Source organism: Muntiacus reevesi, chromosome 3 (genome assembly GCF_963930625.1).
Source record: "Muntiacus reevesi chromosome 3, mMunRee1.1, whole genome shotgun sequence".
In the NCBI taxonomy this organism is placed as follows: Eukaryota; Metazoa; Chordata; class Mammalia; order Artiodactyla; family Cervidae; genus Muntiacus; species Muntiacus reevesi.
The window spans coordinates 259,577,862-259,597,961 of record NC_089251.1 but is presented as its reverse complement, the minus strand read 5'-3'; the positions used below and the strand labels follow the sequence as shown (position 1 = coordinate 259,597,961).

The 20,100-nt window shown below is 38.5% G+C and overlaps 2 protein-coding genes across 3 annotated transcripts in view; one reads left to right on the top strand and one right to left on the bottom strand.

Annotated features, from left to right (window-relative positions):
* ITGAV (integrin subunit alpha V) overlaps positions 1 to 20,100 on the bottom strand; it is a 102,607-nt gene that overhangs the window by 69,112 nt on the left and 13,395 nt on the right. The window lies entirely within an intron of this gene.
* Positions 16,637 to 16,840, top strand: LOC136163513 (small integral membrane protein 20-like). The gene is given in 1 exon segment (XM_065927946.1): positions 16,637 to 16,840. A coding segment is annotated over 1 exon segment (204 nt).

Genomic DNA, 20,100 nt, shown 5'->3' with positions numbered 1-20,100 from the left:
ATTCTGAGCCTCTAGTCCCTTATATAAACCCCACTCATTTCCACCTGTAGGCCTCTTTACCCAAGGCCCTCTGACCTGGAATACCTTATTCCTTCCATGTTTGATCCAAACCCTAACTGAAAATTCAGTTGCAACCGTCCATGACTCTAACACATGATGAAATGGCAGTCTTCCCTGAAGGAACTATCTGATACACAAAGACCAGTCATGGAAACAGGTAACTACAGTGGAGGGATGGTAGAGTGTAAAGAGCACTGGCAAAGTCGGGCAGAGTACAGGGGAGGGGTATGCTTTCTGGGTCAAGAGAAAACCCTGCAGAAAGAAAGAGCAATGGATATTAGACTTTTAGAGACTTGTGAGTTGTTCACTGTGACTAGAGAAAAGGGTCTCTAGGTGGTCAAGAGCTTTCACACAATGCTAAGAATGGGATGCACGGTATTTTTCAATTGCTCTCTGTGCTAAGTAATTTTTCTTCAATTAAACTCCTGAAAGATGGAAGAGAAGTTTTCTCTGTAAAATGATACCAATTCTTTTCCTACTACTTTGAAAAACAGTCTCCATATATATTTTTCCCTAAACAAATGAACTTTTCTCTATATTTGTAAGTGGTAGCTTTTTAATATGCTCTCTAGGTTGGTCATAACTTTCCTTCCAAGGAGTAAGCGTCTTTTAATTTCATGGCTGCAGTCACCATCTGCAGTGATTTTGGAGCCCAAAAAATAAAGTCTGATACTGTTTCCAATGTCTCCCCATCTATTTCCCATGAAGTGATGGGACCAGATGCCATGATTTTAGTTTTCTGAATGCTGAGCTTTAAGCCAACTTTTTCACTCTCCTCTTTCACTTTCATCAAGAGCCTCTTTAGTTCCTCTTCACTTTCTGCCATAAGGGTGGTGTCATCTGCATATCTGATGTTATTGCTCTTTCTCCCGGCAATCTTGATTCCAGCTTGTGCTTCTTCCAGCCCAGAGTTTCTCATGATGTACTCTGCATACAAGTTAAATAAGCAGGGTGACAATATACAGCCTTGATGTACTTCTTTTCCTATTTGGAACCAGTGTGTTGGCCCATGTCCAGTTCTAACTGTTGCTTCCTGACCTGCACACAGGTTTCTCAAGAGGCAGGTCAGGTGATCTGGTATTCCCATCTCCTTCAGAATTTTCCACAGTTTATTGTGATCCACACAGTCGAAGGTTTTGGCGTAGTCAATAAAGTAGAAATAGATGTTTTTCTGGAACTCTCTTGCTTTTTTGATGATCCAGCGGATATTGGCAATTTGATCTCTGGTTCCTCTGCCTTTTCTAAAACCAGCTTGAACATTTGGAAGTTCTCAGTTCACGTATTGCTGAAGCCTGGCTTGGAGAATTTTGAGCATTACTTTACTAGCGTGTGAGATAAGCACAATTGTGTGGTAGTTTGAGCATTCTTTGGGATTGCCTTTCCTGGGGATTGGAATGAAAACGGACCTTTTCCAGTCCTGTGGTTACTGCTGAGTTTTCCAAATTTGCTGGCATATTGAGTGCAGCACTTTCACAGCATCATCTTTCAGGATTTGAAATAGTTCAACTGGAATTCCATCACATCCACTAGCTTTGTTTGTAGTGATGCTGTCTAAGGCCCACTTGACTTCACATTCCAGGATGTCTGGCTACTTTGCCAACAAAGGTCCGTCTGGTCAAGGCTATAGTTTTCCCAGTGGTCATGTACGGATGTGAGAGCTGGACTGTGAAGAAAGCTGAGCACCAAAAAATTGATGCTTTTGAACTGCGGTGTTAGAGAAGACTCTTGAGAGTCCCTTAGACTGCAAGGAGATCCAACCAGTCTATCCTGAAAGAGATTAGTCCTGGGTGTTCATTAGAAGGACTGATGCTGAAGCTGAAACTCCAATACTTTGGCCACCTCATGAGAAGAGCTGACTCATTGGAAAAGATCCTGATGCTGGGAGGGATTGGGGGCAGGAGGAGAAGGGCATGACAGAGGATGAGATGGCTGGATGGCATCACTGACTCGATAGGCATGAGTTTGAGTAAACTCCGGGAGTTTGTGATGGACAGGGAGGTCTGGCATGCTGCGATTCATGGGGTCGCAAAGAGTCGGACATGACTGAGCAACTGAACTGAACTGTAAGTGGTAGCATGGGACACTGCAATGCACTGTTAAGTAATATGTGCTTCTCATTGCTACCATATTCTGTGTTTTATTTTTTTTTTTTTAATCTCCTATACCATCCCTACCATTATGATTATGGATATCTGCTTTTGTGAACACCAAGTTAAGCTTAAGCTAAAGAAAGTCCAAGAAAGTAAGTATTACATATATTTCAATTTTATTTTTATCATCAAGTACTATCGTACACAAAAATCCACAGTTCTTTCCAATATGGCAAGCAATTTGCCCACAGGATTTTAAAAAAAATAAGAAACACCAGTCAAAAGTAAAAAAGCATCAGGCAATATGGCTTTTTTTTTTTTTTTTAATTAAAAAGCACATTTGAAAAGCCTGGAACTTATTTAAAAGTTAGATATGACCCCAAGACAATAATTACATCTTCAGGCATCAAATTATTAACTGTGTTTTCAATTACATTACCACACAAGAGAAGTCAAATACATTTGGCTGTAATGTATAGGCATACATTAACATCTAAAACTTAAATCAACAGTTTTCAAAAAAATATGTATTGATATCACTCATTCAATTTGAACGCCTTCAGCTTCAACAGGTTCACAACCTCAAATTACCATTTCTTTAAGAAGTTTGCTCAATGGGAAGTTCTTTACCAATCAGAACTTTTTTTTTCAGAGACCAAGTCTTAAAATACCCAATTCAATCTCAGGCAGAAGTTTAACTACAATGAAGTGTGACTAGATTTGGGTGGGAAGAAAGAAAAGGAAAGCCTGCTCTCCAAATACACTGACAAGAAGTTCATTCATGACCTGGCTGAAATTGGCAGCTAATCCAGGGCGCATGAGGGAAGTAAATATTTTGAGTCATGGCCCTGAGTCACCATTTCGAGTGATGCCGGAACTCCCCAGGCTGCTTGGACCATGCCACCAACCTCGAAAGGGAAATCTAATACAGACAAACTGCAGAAATTCCAGTGCTGGAGGGAATGCTACCTCAGGCAACAGTCAAGAAAGAACAATGATTTCTGTCCACAGTTCTGTAAAACCCCTCGGAATATTAGCTCTGATCTCCCAAGTAAATTAAAAGGAAAAAGAAAATCTGATGCAATGGCAAAAGTGAGAAGCAACTGCCCCGTATTATGTAAATTAATACTCTATAGTGTCACTTTCAAAAATTCAAAGAGGAAAATGTTGCTAGAGAGTCCTGAAGTTAATTAGCAAGTACCTCACCTGAGACTTGAAAATTTACTGTCTATTTTGGATGGCTTTTGAACTTGCCATCGCACTTTATCAGACTTCCATGATTTGAGGACTTCAGCACAGAAGCATACTGAACAACATAAACTGTCATAGCTTTAAGAGTTGGCCTGCTTGGTATCATCTAAAAATAAAAGAAAAGAAAAGAATTCTACTTAATTAAAAAAAGAAAAAAAGGAAGAAGAGTTGGCCTGCTGATTATAGTACCCAACACTTTTTTTCCCTCATTTCCTCCAAGTTTTTGAAAAGACATTGTTCAACTTTCAGGAGAATCAGAATTATTTTTAAGACAAAGTCACCTTATCACCCTGAAACTACATTTTGTTTCTTCTTTTCATATCCTTGGGAACAATACGATTATGTCACCTTTTCTGAAAAGGCCAAAGGCAAGAAGAGTGCCAAAACATCAGAAAAGCAAACCAATGAAGTCCTAATTCCAAAGTTAACTGTGTATTTAGTCATTTAGTTCCCATTACTTACAAATAATGAAATGATGTGGGTCCTCAGCGAGCTTACATTTTGCCCTTAAAAAGTGGCTACTAGTACAGCATGGTGACTTTATTACAGTTAATAGTAACATACTGCATATTTGAAAGTTGCTAAAAGGGTAAATCTCAAAAGTTCTCACTACAAGAAAAAATATTTTGTAACTGTATGTGATAATGGATGTTAATTAGATGTTAATTAGATTTATTATGGTCAACATTTTGCAATATACACAAATATCAAATCATTATATTGTACACCTGAAACTAATGGTTTAATTGAGGTAAACCAATTAAAACAATTAAAACAATTGGTAAATTAAAAACAATAACGCCACTTCATATTCACTGTTTAATGAGACAGACAATTTGGAGTCTTCCTTAAGTAGCTTTTTACCTCAAACATCACTTTTGTTCAGTCATGTTTCCTGTAACAAATCTGCCTGAAAGAAAAATCTCCCAATATGACTTGCTTATTTATGTGAAAATTAACAGGACACAGAAAGAAATCTCTTTGACCATTCAGTTAAATAAATAAATCATGGGCAATTCCTACATCTAAATGCACACAGTATAAATTAAATGAGACAGATAAGATCCCTGTTTCAAGGGAGAGAAATAATAACCAACTACGTAAGATATTTTCAGACAGTTAAAAATACTATAAAAGAAATATCAAAGAAAATGAAGTAATCAGACAATTGCTGACTGTATAAGTAACATAATACTATTGGAAAATAATGTATTTTATTGATTCAGAGTTGCAAATATTCAGATATCAACATCTTTGAAATATGAATGTGTACTAGAATCAATGGTGACATAATCATAATTAGCAGCATTTTTTAGTAGTACCTAATGAGCACATTTTAATATCAATAATGGGGGTGCAAATGGGCAGTGAATGATAATGAACATGAGGCTTCTTTATAGAAGGTGATAGAAATGCTCTGGAATTCAATTTTACTAATATCTGCAAAACACTATAAATATGTAAAATTATATCTCAATATTGTTCCTAAAAAGTGATAAACTTGTCAGGCAGAAAAGTAGCTGCCGCACAACAGAAATGTGTAAGTGTAATAAGACTTTTCAAATCAACAAAAAAACAGATGTATCAGTAGGGAAACAGACCAAGAATACGAATAGACAATACAAAACAAAAACACAGAAAGAGCTAATAAACATATTAGCTTAACCTAATATGAGTTAACCTCACTAGAAATCAGAAATGCAAACTGTTGCTGTTGTTCAGTCACTAAGTCATGTCCGACTCTTTGCCACCCCTTGGGCTGCAGCATGTCAAGCTTGCCTGTCCCTCACCATCTCCCAGGGGTTGCCCAAGTTCATGTCCATTGAATCAGTGATACCATCCAACCATCTCAATCTCTGTCACCCTCTTCTCCTGCTTTCAATCTTAACCAGCAACAGAGTCATTTCCAATGAGTCAGCTGTTCACATCAGTGGCCAAAGTACGGGAGCTTCAGCATCATTCCTTCCAAAGAGTACTCAGGGTTGATTTCCTTTAAGATTGACTGGTCTGATCTCCTTGCTTTTCAAGCGACTCTCAAGTCTTCTTCAGCACCACAATTTGAAAGCATCAATTCTTCAGCATTCTGCCTTATTTATTGTCCAGCTCTCATATCCGTACATGACTACTGGAAAGACCGTAGCCTTCACTATACGGACCTTTGTCAGTGAAGTGATGCCTTTGCTTTTTAACACTGTCGAGGTTTGTCATAGCTTTCCTGCAAAGAAGCAACTGTCTTCTAATTTCATGGCTGCGGTCACCATCCACAGCGATTTTAGAGCCCAAGAAGAGGAAATCTGTCACTGTTTCCACCTTTTCCCCTTCTATTTGCCATGAAGTGATGGAACCAGATGCCATGATCTTAGTTTTTTTTAACACTGAGTTTTAAGCTAGCTTTTTCACTCTCCTCCTTCACTCTCATCATGAGTCTCTTTAATTCCTCTTTGTTTTCTGCCATACAACTTTATAGCAGTATCATCCACGTATCTGAGGTGGTTGATATTTCTCCTGGCCATCTTGATTCCAGCTTGTAACTCATCCAGTCCGGCAATTTGCATGGTGTGCTCTGTGTGTAAGTTAAATAAACAGGGAGACAATAAACAGTCTTGTACTCCTGTCTCAATCCTGAACCAATCGGTTGTTCCATACAGGGTTCTAACTTTTGGTTCTTGACCCGCATACAGGTTTCTCAGGAGACAGGTGAGATGCTCTAGTACTCCCATCTCTTTAAGAGTTTTCCACAGTTTGCTATGATCCACACAGTCAAAGGCTTTAGCACAGTCAATGAAACAGAGGTAGATGTTTTTCTGGAATTCCTTTGCTTTCTCTACAACCCATCGAATGTTAGCAAATTGATCTCTGCTTCCCTGCTTTTTCTAAGCCCAGCTTGAACACCTGGACATTCTCAGTTCACGTAATGTTGAAGTCTAGCTTGGAGGGTTTTGAGCAAAGCCTTACTAGCATGGAAGATGAGTGCAATTGTATGGTGGCTTCAACATTCTGTAGTACTGCCCTTCTTGGGATCTGGGATGAAGATTGGCCTTTTCCAGTCCTGTGGCCACTGCTGGGTTTTCCAAATTTGCTGACATATTGAGTGTAGCACTTTAGTAGCATCATCTTTTAGGATTTTAAATAGCTCTGCTGGAATTCCATCACCTCCACTAGCTTTACTAGCAGCAGTGCTTCCTAAGGCCCACTTGACTTCACACTCCAGAATGTCTGGCTCTGAGTTACAGACTATACCATCATGGTTATCCGGGTCATTAAGGATCTTTTTTGTACAGTCCTTCTGTGTATTCTTTCCATCTCTTCTTGATTTCACCTGCTTCTATAAGGTCTTTACCATTTCTGTCCTTTATTGTGCCCATCTTAGGATGAAGTATTCCTTTGATATTTCACATTTTCTGGAAGAGATCTCTAGTCTTACCCTTTCTGTTGTTTTCCTCTAGTTCTTTGCATTGTTCATTGAAGAAGGCCTTATCTTTCCTCGCTATACTCTGGAACTCTGCATTTAGTGAGTGCGTGCTGGGCTAAGCTGCTTCAGTCATGTCCATCTCTTTGTGACCCTGTGGATATGAGCCTGCCAGGCTCCTCTGTCCATGAGATTCTCCAGGCAAGAATACTAGAGCGGGTGGCAATGCCCTTCTCCAGGAGATCTCCCCTACCCAGGGATTGAACCCGGGTCTCTTAGGTCTCCTTTATGGACAGGTGAGTTCTTTACCACTATCGCCGCCTGGGAAGTTGAGTGTGCCTTCCCCTTTCTGCCTTGCTTTTCACTTCTCTTCTCTCCTCAGCTATTTGTAAAGCATCCTCAGACAACCACTTTGCCTTCCTGCGTTTTTCTTTCGGATGGTTTTGTTTGCTGCCATCTCACTAGAAAAGTGAGAAAAGACTTAACTTCCCTAGAAACAAGAAATGCAAATTAAAACAATTTGCTTCATCTGCCAGACCAAGAAAGATTGTATCAAGTTTGGTTTAGAGGTAAGTTGTATGAAAGTTTTCCTACTTCACAAATATGTATCAAGTATGTGTTAAAGGGAGCTTCCCTGGTGGCTGCCCAGTAAAGAACCCGTCTGCCAAGTAGGAAACATGGGTTCAATCCGTGGTTCAGGAAGGTCCTCCTGCAGGAGGAAATGGCAACCCACTCCAGCTTTCTTGCCTGGGAAATCCCACGGACAGAGGAACCTGGCAGGTCACAAAACCATCAGGTCACAAAAGAGTTAGACACGACTTAGCGACTAAATAACAACAACGTGTTAAAAACACACATCCCTCTGACTTCCAAATTTCTTATTTAGAAATTAACCCTAAATAAATAATTTAAAAGAACAAAAACATAATAAACATGTTCAAAGCATTGTTATAATAGTTTAAAAAAAAAGCTAAGAAATCTATGTATAACACAATAGGAGGTAAACTGAGTAAGCTATAATTTTACATATTTATATATACATGGTTGCGTGCACACACACACACAGTATATATACAAAGGCCACAAGGTACAAACCCAAACATGTTATACACACACAACCAAACATATCCCATAGCTATTGATTTCCTCGGTGGTGGGATTTGGGAGATTTTTCTTTTCTTTTTGCCCTTTGGAGTTTTCTCATTTTTTTCAATCAATGAATATGTATTATTTGTATGTTTCAAAAAGTGAAAAAAAAGTAGTGTGGGTATGTATTCAAAAACCTTCACATACAAAAGCTCTGTTAGGAGCTTATATATCCCCTTTTAATTAACTTAAGGTTTATATTTTCGTCTTCCACACATTGAGTTTTAGCCCATGAAATTCAAGAACATTTAAGTTAAACAAGCTCTCCTAGCAATTTTTATAAGAATTATTCTTCCTATAGTCAGTAACATTATATTTCCTAATACTCAAACTACTAGAGAATGCTGTGAAAAATAATTCATTTAAAAAACCAAAATTCCAGTTATTACTGATGACCAAAATGGAAATTAATAAACTTCTTTGACTGAGTAAGAAAACAGTTTCTTAATATAAGAAACTCTGGAAGACAACATGCAATGGTTATACGTTAGTATTAATGAAATGAAAGAATGATTTGCTTTATAAACTTTAAAGTATCTTTAAATGTTTTCAAAAGCGTAACTGTACTGACTTTAAAATGACAAGAGATAAAGATCTCTTAATCCAGTGTTTGGAGCCACAGACTACTGAAAAACTAATCACTTGTGAATGTAAAAATAAATCATAGTCCATGAACATGAGTAAGTGTTACTAATTTACAGAGCTATCCAAGAATCTCTTTTATATATATTAGGTACAGCTGTTTTTCAGAAGCAGACAAGAAGTGTCAGAAAAGTAGAGCCAGAAGAAAATATGATAAAGCTCATTTTACTGGGGACTGGTATTTATTTACTGACTGATTTATTACCATCACGGGGAACAGAGAATCAAAATCCCCCTCACTTTCCGTGAGCAATTCTAACGCTTCTGATGGAGCCAGCACAAAGAATACAGGCCCTTTGAGAACACCCAGCGCTCTGTCAATGCGGGTTTGTTTCCTCCTAGAGATGAGAAGGAAACGATCCTGAAAGCGTCTCACATTTTAAAACAAAAACTCTTTACCAAAGATTAAAAAAACAAGTCACCGTTAAGTCTTAAAATAATGGGTACAAGTCAGGGCAAAACGGGCTGGGAAGAGGACGGCCTTTAAAGGACTCCATGTACTCAGCTTCAGGAAAATATTTAAAAGTGTTAAAATACCAACTAACTGCATGAGTGTTAGTCAACTAGTAATAAAAGAACTGGATTAATTGATTTCTAGGTTGTCTGCCAGTTCTTCAGTTGTGTAATTCTCTACTGGGGAACAATAGAGTATATCAGGAGAAACAGTGTCATTAAAAAACAACATATGTGAATAAACATAGGCACACTAAACAAAAAGTGAAAACACACATATATATGTAATCCTTTGTCTAAACTTATTTTGTATTAACAAGGGAAGGGAGACTATTTTCTCTGTGTTTTTTAACTTTCTAATTTGCAGGACTATTGCACCTGGACAGGTATCCCGACACCACCCAGAAAGACAGAAAATTCACCAGGCGGACAAAGGCAAACTTCGGCGGTTTTCGAGTCAGCCTGATTGTTTTAATTGCAGTGAGTTGGCAACTGTATGACACAGAGGCCAGAGAGCAGCTCCGTTTTCTATTTTCTATTAAATACAAAGCATAGCAATTTTCAGAAAATACTCCACAGCATTTTTCTTGACTAGAAAACTGGCATAGCTGGGGTTTGCCCACAGTCTACACAGCCAAGCCCTTCTGGGAACAGGTGGTAAGTGTTCCAGCAAGTCATTTGGGTGGAGGGCAATGACCTTATGACCTTCTCTAGGACAGACATTGTTGGTGAGAGGTGCCACCAATTCACTGAATGTGGGACAGAAATGTAGGTACTTCTCCTTTTATCAGAGATGTATTTAACAATTCATGCAGGCAAGTCCACATTTCTAAACAAAAAGACTTCGACGGTGCCGGGTGCTACACGTTCTCCTCTGTCAGTGCTCATCATCTGTTTAACTTTCGAGAAAAGATTTACTATTAAGAAAACTGGGCAATGGTCAATCTGTTAGTAACATCTGCTTCCTGAAAAACGAAAGCATGTTGCAAGAAGAAGATTTTCCTAAACGTAATCATAAGAGGTTACAACACAAACCAAGACATAATCCAGTTAAGGATATCCAGTTATCTTTATTTTATTCCTTTTCCATAATCATTCACTTCCCCACAGCTGCAGTATGAGCATGATGTCAACTATCCTTTCTTCATTTGTATACTGCTTCATCATTTATGAAGAATGAGGAAGACATTCTTCACAGACATTATCTCATTTGATCCACATACAAGTTTGAGGCGTAGGTCTTATGCTTGTTTGACAAATGGGAAAATTTGAGGCTGGCAAACTTGAATCACTTGCCCAAGGTCACATCTAGTGAGTGTCAGGACATGAATTTGAGCCTTCACCTTCTAGTTTGCATTTCCCGTAACAACAAAGCCAAAGCCAAAACAAGAAGAGAGAAAACAAGGCCAACTTATACAATCATGGTTGTACCCTAAAGTAGCTTATAGTATGGGTGTGCATGCGTGCTGTCGCTTCTCAGCAACTCATTGCAACCCTATGGACTGAAGCCCACCAGGCTCCTCGGCCCACAGGATTCTACAGGCAAGAATACTGGAGTGGGTTGCCATGTCTTGCCATGTCTGGATCTTCCCGACTCAGAGATCAAAGCTGTGTCTCCTGCATTCCAGGCGGATTGCTTACCACTGAGACACCAGGGAAGCCCTTAACCAATATCAAACAAAATACTTAAAAGGGCACAGTGACAAGAGAATAATCCCCACTACCCCACTCTGCCACCAAAGATGTTCAAATCCTAATCCCTGGAAACTTGACACCAGGTCAAATGTCACACCTGGATATATGACATTACACAGCAAAAGGAACCCAGCAGGTGTGATTCAGTTAAGGGCCTTGCAATGGAAAGTTACTCAGGATTATCTCAGTAGGCCTGATGCAGTCACAGCAGGGAGGCCAAAGAGTCAGTATCAGTGATGTGGCCTGAGAAAGACTCAACCAGTCAATCCTAGCTTTTAAAACAGAGGAAGAGGCTACAAGCCAGGGAAGATGTGTGGCCTCTTCAAGTTAGAAAAGGCATGAAAATGGCTTCTTCCTTGGAGCCCCCAAGAGGAATGCAGCACTGCAGACACCTTGATTTTGGCCCAATGAGACATCTGACCTTCAAAACTGAAGATAATAAATTTGTGTTGTTTTTAAGCCTCCAAAAGTATTTATAGTAACATGATGAAAAGAATAAGAAACTAATCAGGCATGAAGACAAAACTGAGATAACAGACTAGCCCTATCTTGCTACATAAATATTCTTGATAATGTTTTGCATACCAACATAATACAATTTTAGAATATTTTTACTTCTTAAAATATACAGATCATTAGTCCACACACTAAAGTAGATTTGCTTAAGCTCTACTTTTCCACATCTGTGTGCTGTGGTATCTGACTCTTTGCAACCCCATGGACTATAGCCCACCAGGCTCCTCTGTCCATGGGATTCTCCAGGCAAGAATACTCAAGTGGGTTGCCATCTATATGCAGATAAATTGTACTTTCCACATAACAATCATTTTGTTTTTTAGAAGTAGGAGAAAAAGAGATAACAAATTACTGTGTATAAATAAACAAGCTCCAAGGATATATTATAGAGCACAGAAAATATAGGCACTATTTTATAATAACTATAAATGGATTATAATCTTTAAAAATTGTGAATCACTGTGTTCTACACCTGAAATGTATAAAATATTGTAAATCAATTATATCTCAAAATTTTTTTAAAAAATCATGTTAGTAGAAAACAAACAAATCATACCCCAAAATGACTTTTTAAATTTCAGTAATTCAACCCATGTCTCAAAGTTCAGATTATTCTATCAATATAGGGAAAAATCAGTTTTCAACCATTATGCCAACCTTGGTTAAAACCTACAAATTTTGTAGAGTCACTGGATGAAGGGGTTTAAAAATCTAAGTGGGTAACTACCATTTCAAAGTAGCTGAAATCACTGAACAGGTATGTAAAATGAGACACCGAGGTTTTCCTTTTTACATACTAGTCGTGGTTTTATTTACATATTACATCAAGGGAATCAGAAGGAAAAAGAAAAATAAAGAAGACAAATCACACAAAAGGACACAACTAGAAACATAATAAAGTTTATGTTTAGAAGTTAACAAAACAAAGCAAAGAAGACAAGCAAAAGTCAAAAGCTTATAAGAAATTAACAGAGAGCATGTTTAGGAACTAAGTTTCACAAATCCATGAAATAAGAAAGTTTAGACTGAGGTTTTCTTTTGTTCCTGCAGGATCAGTAATGCACAAATATCATTCAAAAATCAAAGCAGTAAATAAGTTTACCATCTCAGACTGAATTTTCTACTAAATTAAACTTTTCATCACAGAACCCTACATTTTCCTTGTTTAAAAGACACGTCTACAATATTTTGGAGTTATCCATTTGATAACATTCATTATTTCATGGAACTTATATAGTTCTACCAAAATTAATGACTAAGAAAATTAATATAATGGGTACTGAAAATGTTACTTTCTCTATAAAGTTCACATCAAATCTACTTAGCATGGCAAAGAACCAAGAGCTCTACCCACTAAGCTCTAGATCCTTTTATTTTTCATACAATGCTCTATGTGTATTAGGCTCAATGGTGAATTTATTTGGTTAAATTGCTGGCTTAAAGTATCTTTCTAAAGTTCATTTAGATCCTCCCTCCATTTACTTCCAGCTTAATTTCTCAACATGCCCTCAACACACTCACTTTATGCATATAAATCTTATAGAAAAATGGACACATGCAGGTCGCATAGAATTATTTGATTTTCCTTCATAAACACTTTTACGAATCTATGCATATTTTGTTTCCTCTGCCCTGGAACTCTCTCTTGCCTCTGGTGAATTCTACCTTATCTTTTATTAGCTACCTAAAATATCAGCAACTGATCTGGGAAGCCTTTCTCCAAGGCCTCAAGCAGAGTTAAGATTTTCTGGGTCTGCCTCCTTTATTTCAGTATAAATCTACTTGTGTCTACTGGTCAGACATAAAGTGACATAAATTTTGGTCTTCCAACCATAATTTTTAAAATCTTTCTTCCTCTTCCACTACCGAAAATCATGCTGGGACAGGAAAAAAAGCACCTACAAGCATTCATCTTTCCTCTCTAAGAGCTAAGAAACTAAGTGTTACACTGTTCTAATACCAAAATCCAGATTTATTTTCTTAGCTACTGGCTACATGTCTTAATGCATGTGACAAGTCACACTAAAATGGCCTACAAAGTTATACACTGTTTAATATCTAGGTATATCTTTGGTAAACAGAAAATAAAATTGGTTCATGAATTATTGATCAGTAACAAACACACAATGAACTTGAGCAAACTCCGGAGATAGTGGAGGACAGGGAAGCCTGGTATGCTACAGCCAATGGGGTGGCAAAGAGCTGGACGTGATTTAGCAACTGAACAACCACAGATACACACTGAATTTGTAAAGGATTTTTCTTACTATGACCTTGCTTTCCAACCCAAAAGAGAAAAAGGTACTCTCTTATTGCTATTCTTTTTCTTCGTTTGAAGAATTGCAAGTTTCAGTTCTTTAAACAAGCTCATAATCTATCGTTTCTTAGCTGTGCCAGGTAAGACAGACTTTCTCTGACATAGGCACAGGCATATAGCTTAGACTAAGTCAGATACTACCATAAAAGCTTTGAATCTCTAGCAAGTGAGGCAAAAAGCCAGAGATGGGTAAGAAATTATTCTCACGGTGTTGTCCATAGCCAGTAACTGCAATTCCAATACCAATAAAACCCTACACTACTAGCTCCTCTGTTAGCGTCTCTTGCCCATTATTCAGAAAACTATCAAGTTACCAATATTCTGCCAATAAATTCCTATTCAGCAACATTTAACCAAAGTCAATTTTTATTGCTTTACATGAAGAAGCCAACACCTGCAGGCAATAAATACACACACACAGTCTACCATATGCCAAGCACTTCTCTCTTCACTAGCACGCAATGGTGAGCACAAACAAATTTGTGTGGAGAATTTACAGTCTACTCTGGAAAACGAACACATCATAAGACAACAAGAAAAAAAAGAAGAAGAAAAGAAAAGAAGTGCACATTTTAGCTAAATAAAGAAAAAGAGCTGTACTTACTGCATTGACAGCCTGCATAGCAGAAGCTGATCTAAAAGAAAGACAAAGGGAATGGGAAAGGACATTGATAATACACTATTTAACACCAAGTATTTGTAGTATCTCCAAAAACCACCTTACTGTAAAAAACTTTACTCTGATTCTGGAACTAGCTGATGTTTGTTCTTATTATAAGAAGGGATAAAGTCACCATTCTGTTTTTAAAGAGAAACAGCCCAAGAAATAAATGAGCCTAAAGTAAGTACTTCCTACAGTTACAAACTTCAAATGTTGATACGACTATCAGGAGGGATTCTCAGGACTCAATGTAATGGTTAGACTCACAAACCACCAGAGGCCACACTCAGCACCAGTCTATTTCGAGGCTGTAGAACAGAACCGGACATAGCTCCCTGGAGAGAGTCCTCACGTGAACTTTCCTGTCCAGCAGTACCCACAGCTGTCCAGAGCACTGCTCTCTGCCTCGCCAGGAGACAGTTCAGACGTGAACAAGATCTGGTGGATGGAGCCGCCACCAGTGCGTCAGGCCTCATGCCCCATGGGAATGGTATCTCCTGTAAAAACCCCACAGCCAGCACGTCCAGAGTTCCCACAAAGGACATGCCAGTTATGAGTCAAGGCACTCAGGGAACACTAAAGCTACGGCTTCCCCATCACATACTAATAGTCTGTAGTTTCTCCTAAACTAAATTCAATTTACCAATCAGAGGCCATTCTTAGCAAAGCAACGATATCTATTTACTTAGCCACTCAGGACCCAATAAAACAGAACAACAAACTTAACAGGAACTCAGGCTGGCATGCAGAATAGGAAAGGGTTTTAATAACCATTTTCCAAAATCTGACTACTGATAATTTTACTTAGTTTTAATATCCCTACATGTATTATTCAGTTAGGCTGCATTATGCTAAAGTAACAAGCATCCCCAATATCTATCAGTCAAAAACAACAAAAAGTTATTCTATATACATACATTGTGGGTCAGTAAGAGCCTAAGCTTCACATCATCCTCACTCAGGAACCTACACTGAGGGAGCCTCTATCATTTAAACTATCATCACTCACTGTGGCATCTGGCAAGAGGAGGAGCAGAACAATGTCCCAACTCCTAAACCCTTCCACTTACACTGCTGCTCATGTTTCATTGGCTAGCAAAAGTCACAAGGGCTTACCTAATTCAGGGGCATTCTTAGAAGTTTTAAAAATATGATACTAATCACTAGTTGTAATATCTACTATATATCATCTAAAAGCTAATGTAAATAATTTTATAAATTCAACATCACAGTAATTTTATAAATTCAACCATTCAACATAACCGTAATCCAAGTCTATGCCCCAATCACTGATGTTCAAGAAGCTGAAGTTGACCAGTTTTATGAAAACCTACAAGACTTTCTAGAACTAACACCATAAAAAAAAAAAAAAAAATTCCTTTTCATCATATGGGATTGAAGTACAAAAGCAGAAGTCAAGAGATACCTGGAGTAACGGGCAAGTTTGGCCTCAGAGGACAAAATGAAACAGACTTGAACAGAGTTTTGTCAAGAGAACACACGGGTCACAGCAAACACCCCTTCCCAATAATACAAGAGATGACTCTACACATGGACATCACAAGATGTCAATATAGAAACCAGATTGATTATATTCTTTGCAGCTAATGATGAAGAAGCTCTATACAGTCTGCAAAAACAAGACCAGGAGCTGACTGTGCCTCAGATCATGAACTCCTTATTGCAAAATTCAGGCTTAAATTGAAGAAAGTAAGGATAACCGCTAGGCCATTCAGGTATGACCTAAATCAAAAATCCCTTAAGATTATACAGCGGAGGTGACAAATAGATTCAAGGGATTAGATCTGGTAGACAGAGTGCCTGAAGAACTATGGACAGAGGTTTATAACACTGTGTAAGAGGCAGTGACCAAAACATCCCAAAGAAAAAGAAATGAAAGAAAGCAAAATAGTTCCAAATTGGGAAAGGAGTACAAGGCCATCTACTGTCACCTTGCTTATCTAATTTTATGCAGAGTACATAATGCGAAATGCCAGGCTGGATGAAGCACAGGCTGGAAGCCAGACTGCTGGGAAAAATATCAACAACCTCAGATATGCAGATGATATCACTCTAATGGCAGGAAGTGAAGAGGAACTAAAGAGGGTGAAAGAGGAGAGTGAAAGCTGGCTTAAAGCTCAACATTCAAAAAATTAGGATAATGGCATCCAGTCCCATCACTTCATGGAATATAGAAAGGGAAAAAGTGGAAGCAGTGGCAGACTTTACTTTCCTGGGTTCCAGAATCACTGTGGATGGTGACTGCAGCCATGAAATTAAAAGACGCTTGCTCCTTAAAAGGAAAGCTATGATAAACATAGACAGCATATTAAACAGCAGAGACTGTTTGCCGACAAAGGTCTATACAGAAATCCAGGTAGTCCCCAGCTACAGCCATGTCCCAGAATCTGCACACTGCTCTCATTTTCAGGGGCTTCATCTCTCTGATTGGTGCCAGCTTCTACCTCATCTACTTCCAGATTCTAATGCGACTATAGGAGTAACAGAAGCAACAAGCCATAAATCAAGCTGGTATTGTTCAAGAAGACATGCAGCCACCATGGTTGAAAGTGTGGCTGGATCCATTTGGTAGGAAATGAGAAGACTATCACCACCTTTAATTATGAAAGGAGAAAGGACTTCACGCTTTCCGTTCTACACCAGGTATAAACAATCACCTGGCTAGAGAGTGATGGCTGGGGAGGAAAACTCTAAAAAGCCATAAAGAAGAGTACTGTGTACAAGGATTAAATTCCCTTCTTAAGTTCAAAAGAATCCTGGCATAAATCACACCATTAGGAAGGTTTTCATGATTTGGTTTCCTTTCTAAAAAACGAAGCTCTCTCACCCAGCTGGGATTGGAGGCGATCTATTTATCATTCAATCTCTACCTCTTACCCACCTGGGCTGTGATATGAATATAAGCAACCAATAGACTGGGGAAGATCCTAGTCTGTTTTGCAATCTTCCAAATGGCAAGTTTCAGGGGGAAACCACCATAATGAGCAGCCTCATATAGCTCTCTGAAAATGTTAAAGTTGATAAAACTCTTTGAGGACAAGGTACATTGTACTCTTTAAAAATAAATAGTTCAACTCAACTATCTCATTAGGAAGGTGGCTCTATGTTGAAAAATAAACTTGAAGCAAAACTAAATGGATAAGCATGCCTATCAGAAATCACTGTTGAATTAACTGAAGTGAAAGTGTGTATATTAAAATTTCTTTTCACTTCAAAAAAAAAAAAGCTCTATATATACATAGAGAGAGAGAGAGAGCTCTCTATATACATAGTCAAAGTTATGGTTTTTCCAGTAGTCATGTGTAGGTATGAGAGCTGGACCGTAAAGAAGGCTAAGCGCCAAAGAACTGATGCTTTCAAACTGTGGTACTGGAGAAGACACTTGAGAGTCCCTTGGACTGCAAGGAGATCAAGTCAGTCAATCCTAAAGGAAATCAACCCTGAATATTCACTGGAAGGACTAAAGCTAAAGCTGACGTTTCAGTTATTTGGCCACTTGATGCTAAGAGCCAACTCAGTGGGAAAGACCCTGATGCTAGGAAAGATTGAAGGCAAAAGGAGAAGGAAGCAGCAGGAGAGATGATTAGATGCTGCCACCAACTCAATGGACATGAATTTAAGCAAACTCCAGGAGACAGTGGAGGACAGGGAAGCCTGGCATACTACAGTCCGTGGGGTCGCAAAGAGTTGGACACAACTTAGTGACTGAACAACAATAAATTTTATTTCCCAAATATTCAAAAAAATGAGGACGGAGCCCTTTAAAGCACTTAAGTCTCCTCTGGACTCATAAAAACAATAAAGAGGCGAAAATAAATAACTGAAACTTTTCATGGTCACCCCTGGAATGTAGTACAGCTGTGGAAAGGTAGGCAATTTTCCCAAAGTAACAATGGCAACCCACTCCAATATTCTTGCCTGGGGAATCCCACAAACAGAGGGGCCTGGCTGGCTACAGTTCACGGGGTCACAAAGAGTCGGACGTGACTGAGCCACAACAACACTGGAAAAAATGGCAGAGCCTGGATTTGAACGCAGGTCTGTGTGACTCCACGGTCTATTTCCTTGTTATGACACGACGATGTATAGCAAATATAGATGGAGAGAGAGAAGAAAGAAGAGTCAAAGGGCAAACTCCACAAGAGTACCAAGAAGGTTAGGAGGCAGGGAACTATATTCAATATCCTATGACAAAATGTAATAGAAAAGAACATGAAAAAGAATACATATATAACTAAGTCGCTTTGCTGTATTGAAGAAATTAACACATTATAAATCAACTATACTTCAATAATTTTTTTTCAATTTTTTTTTTTTTTAAGGTTAGGAGGAATAAGAGGACAAGATAATTTCAGACAGGCAAAAAGTGACAACTTTAAATAAGACAGTGGTGGATAAGGGATCAAGTGTCCACTGAGGCAGAGCTGCCACCAGCGATTTGAATTTGGGCGATGCTGGGTTGGGTTCAGGGAGCCACCAGATTGAAGTAGCTGAGCGTGGGAGGTGATAAAGGAAGGCAGAGTGTTCAATATCCTGCTTGTGAAGAAAAGGAGAAAGGAAAATGGCTAAGAGAAGACACAAGCTCAAGGGAAAGCTATTTCAATTAATTTTTCAGGTAGGAAAAATTAAAGCATGTTTGAAAGTTGTTTTCTTTTTTAAAAAAAATTTAAAAAGGAGTATGGGGGAAGGGCAGGATCATAGAGACAAATGAAAGTAAGCAGGGTCCCTGAGAAGGGAGAAGTAATAACAATATAAAGCAACTTGAACGGGAGGACAGAGGACAAGATTGTTGGATGGTATCACTGACTCAATGGACATGAGTTTGAGCAAACTCCAGGAGATGGTGAGGGACAGGGAAGCCTGGCACGCTGCAGTCCACCAAGTCACAGAGTTGGAAATGACTGAGCAACAGAACAACAAATACTAGTGAGTGACTAGTGCGCCTGGCCCTGCACGTTTTAACATTCCATTTAACTCCACAGGGATCAACTCATTCCTTTTAACACATTCCTGCACTGTCAGGGAGAGGGTGGTAACCTGTTAGTAATCTATGAAAAGTGAAACAGCAGTAAATGACAGGGCTGGGTAAAGCCCCAGGCGGTTTGCTTCCAGAAACCACATTTATCCCTTCAGCTACTATCTCCCCTGACTCAAGACTGAGGATGAGGGAAGGAGAAATGCCACTATCTCTCTTGAGATAATGATAAAGATAAAAGACATCAATGGTGCAGAGATGTTGATGTACTGGGGTTAGGATGGGACAGAGGTGTGAGGAAAGTTCAGGAGGATGCTATAAGTTGTAAGCATTTCTTCCACAGTCAAGACACAGCCTGATGGTGCTAGTTCCAGATACACATGTTTAGGACTAGATTACTGAAAACCATAGTGTACTGTTTTCTTAAATTCAAACACTATTTGGATAAAAACTGTAATGAAAAAAATACAATTTGTATATTCTTTTCATAAGAGAAGTCTAAGAGGTTATACAAAATGATTAGAGAACTATCATAAACAAGGACTAAAAGAATAGAACAAAAAGTCCATACATGTCAACTAAAGGACTTTAGAAATTTCCTCACTATAGGAAAAGCTCTTAAGACTCTAATTTATTGGGTACCACTTGTGCCAGGCACTGTTTTAGGCCCTGGGATTGCAGCAGTGAACAAAACAGATAAAAACAATCCCCATGGAATATATATCCTAACTGAAAGAAAGGATAATTAAAACAAATTAACTAAAAATAAATAACTTCTATAGCAATGTGAGTATTAAGGAAAAAATAAAGCAGAGAAGATGATGGCAGCACAAAGTGGGAAAAGGGGGAATTGGAATTTTAAAT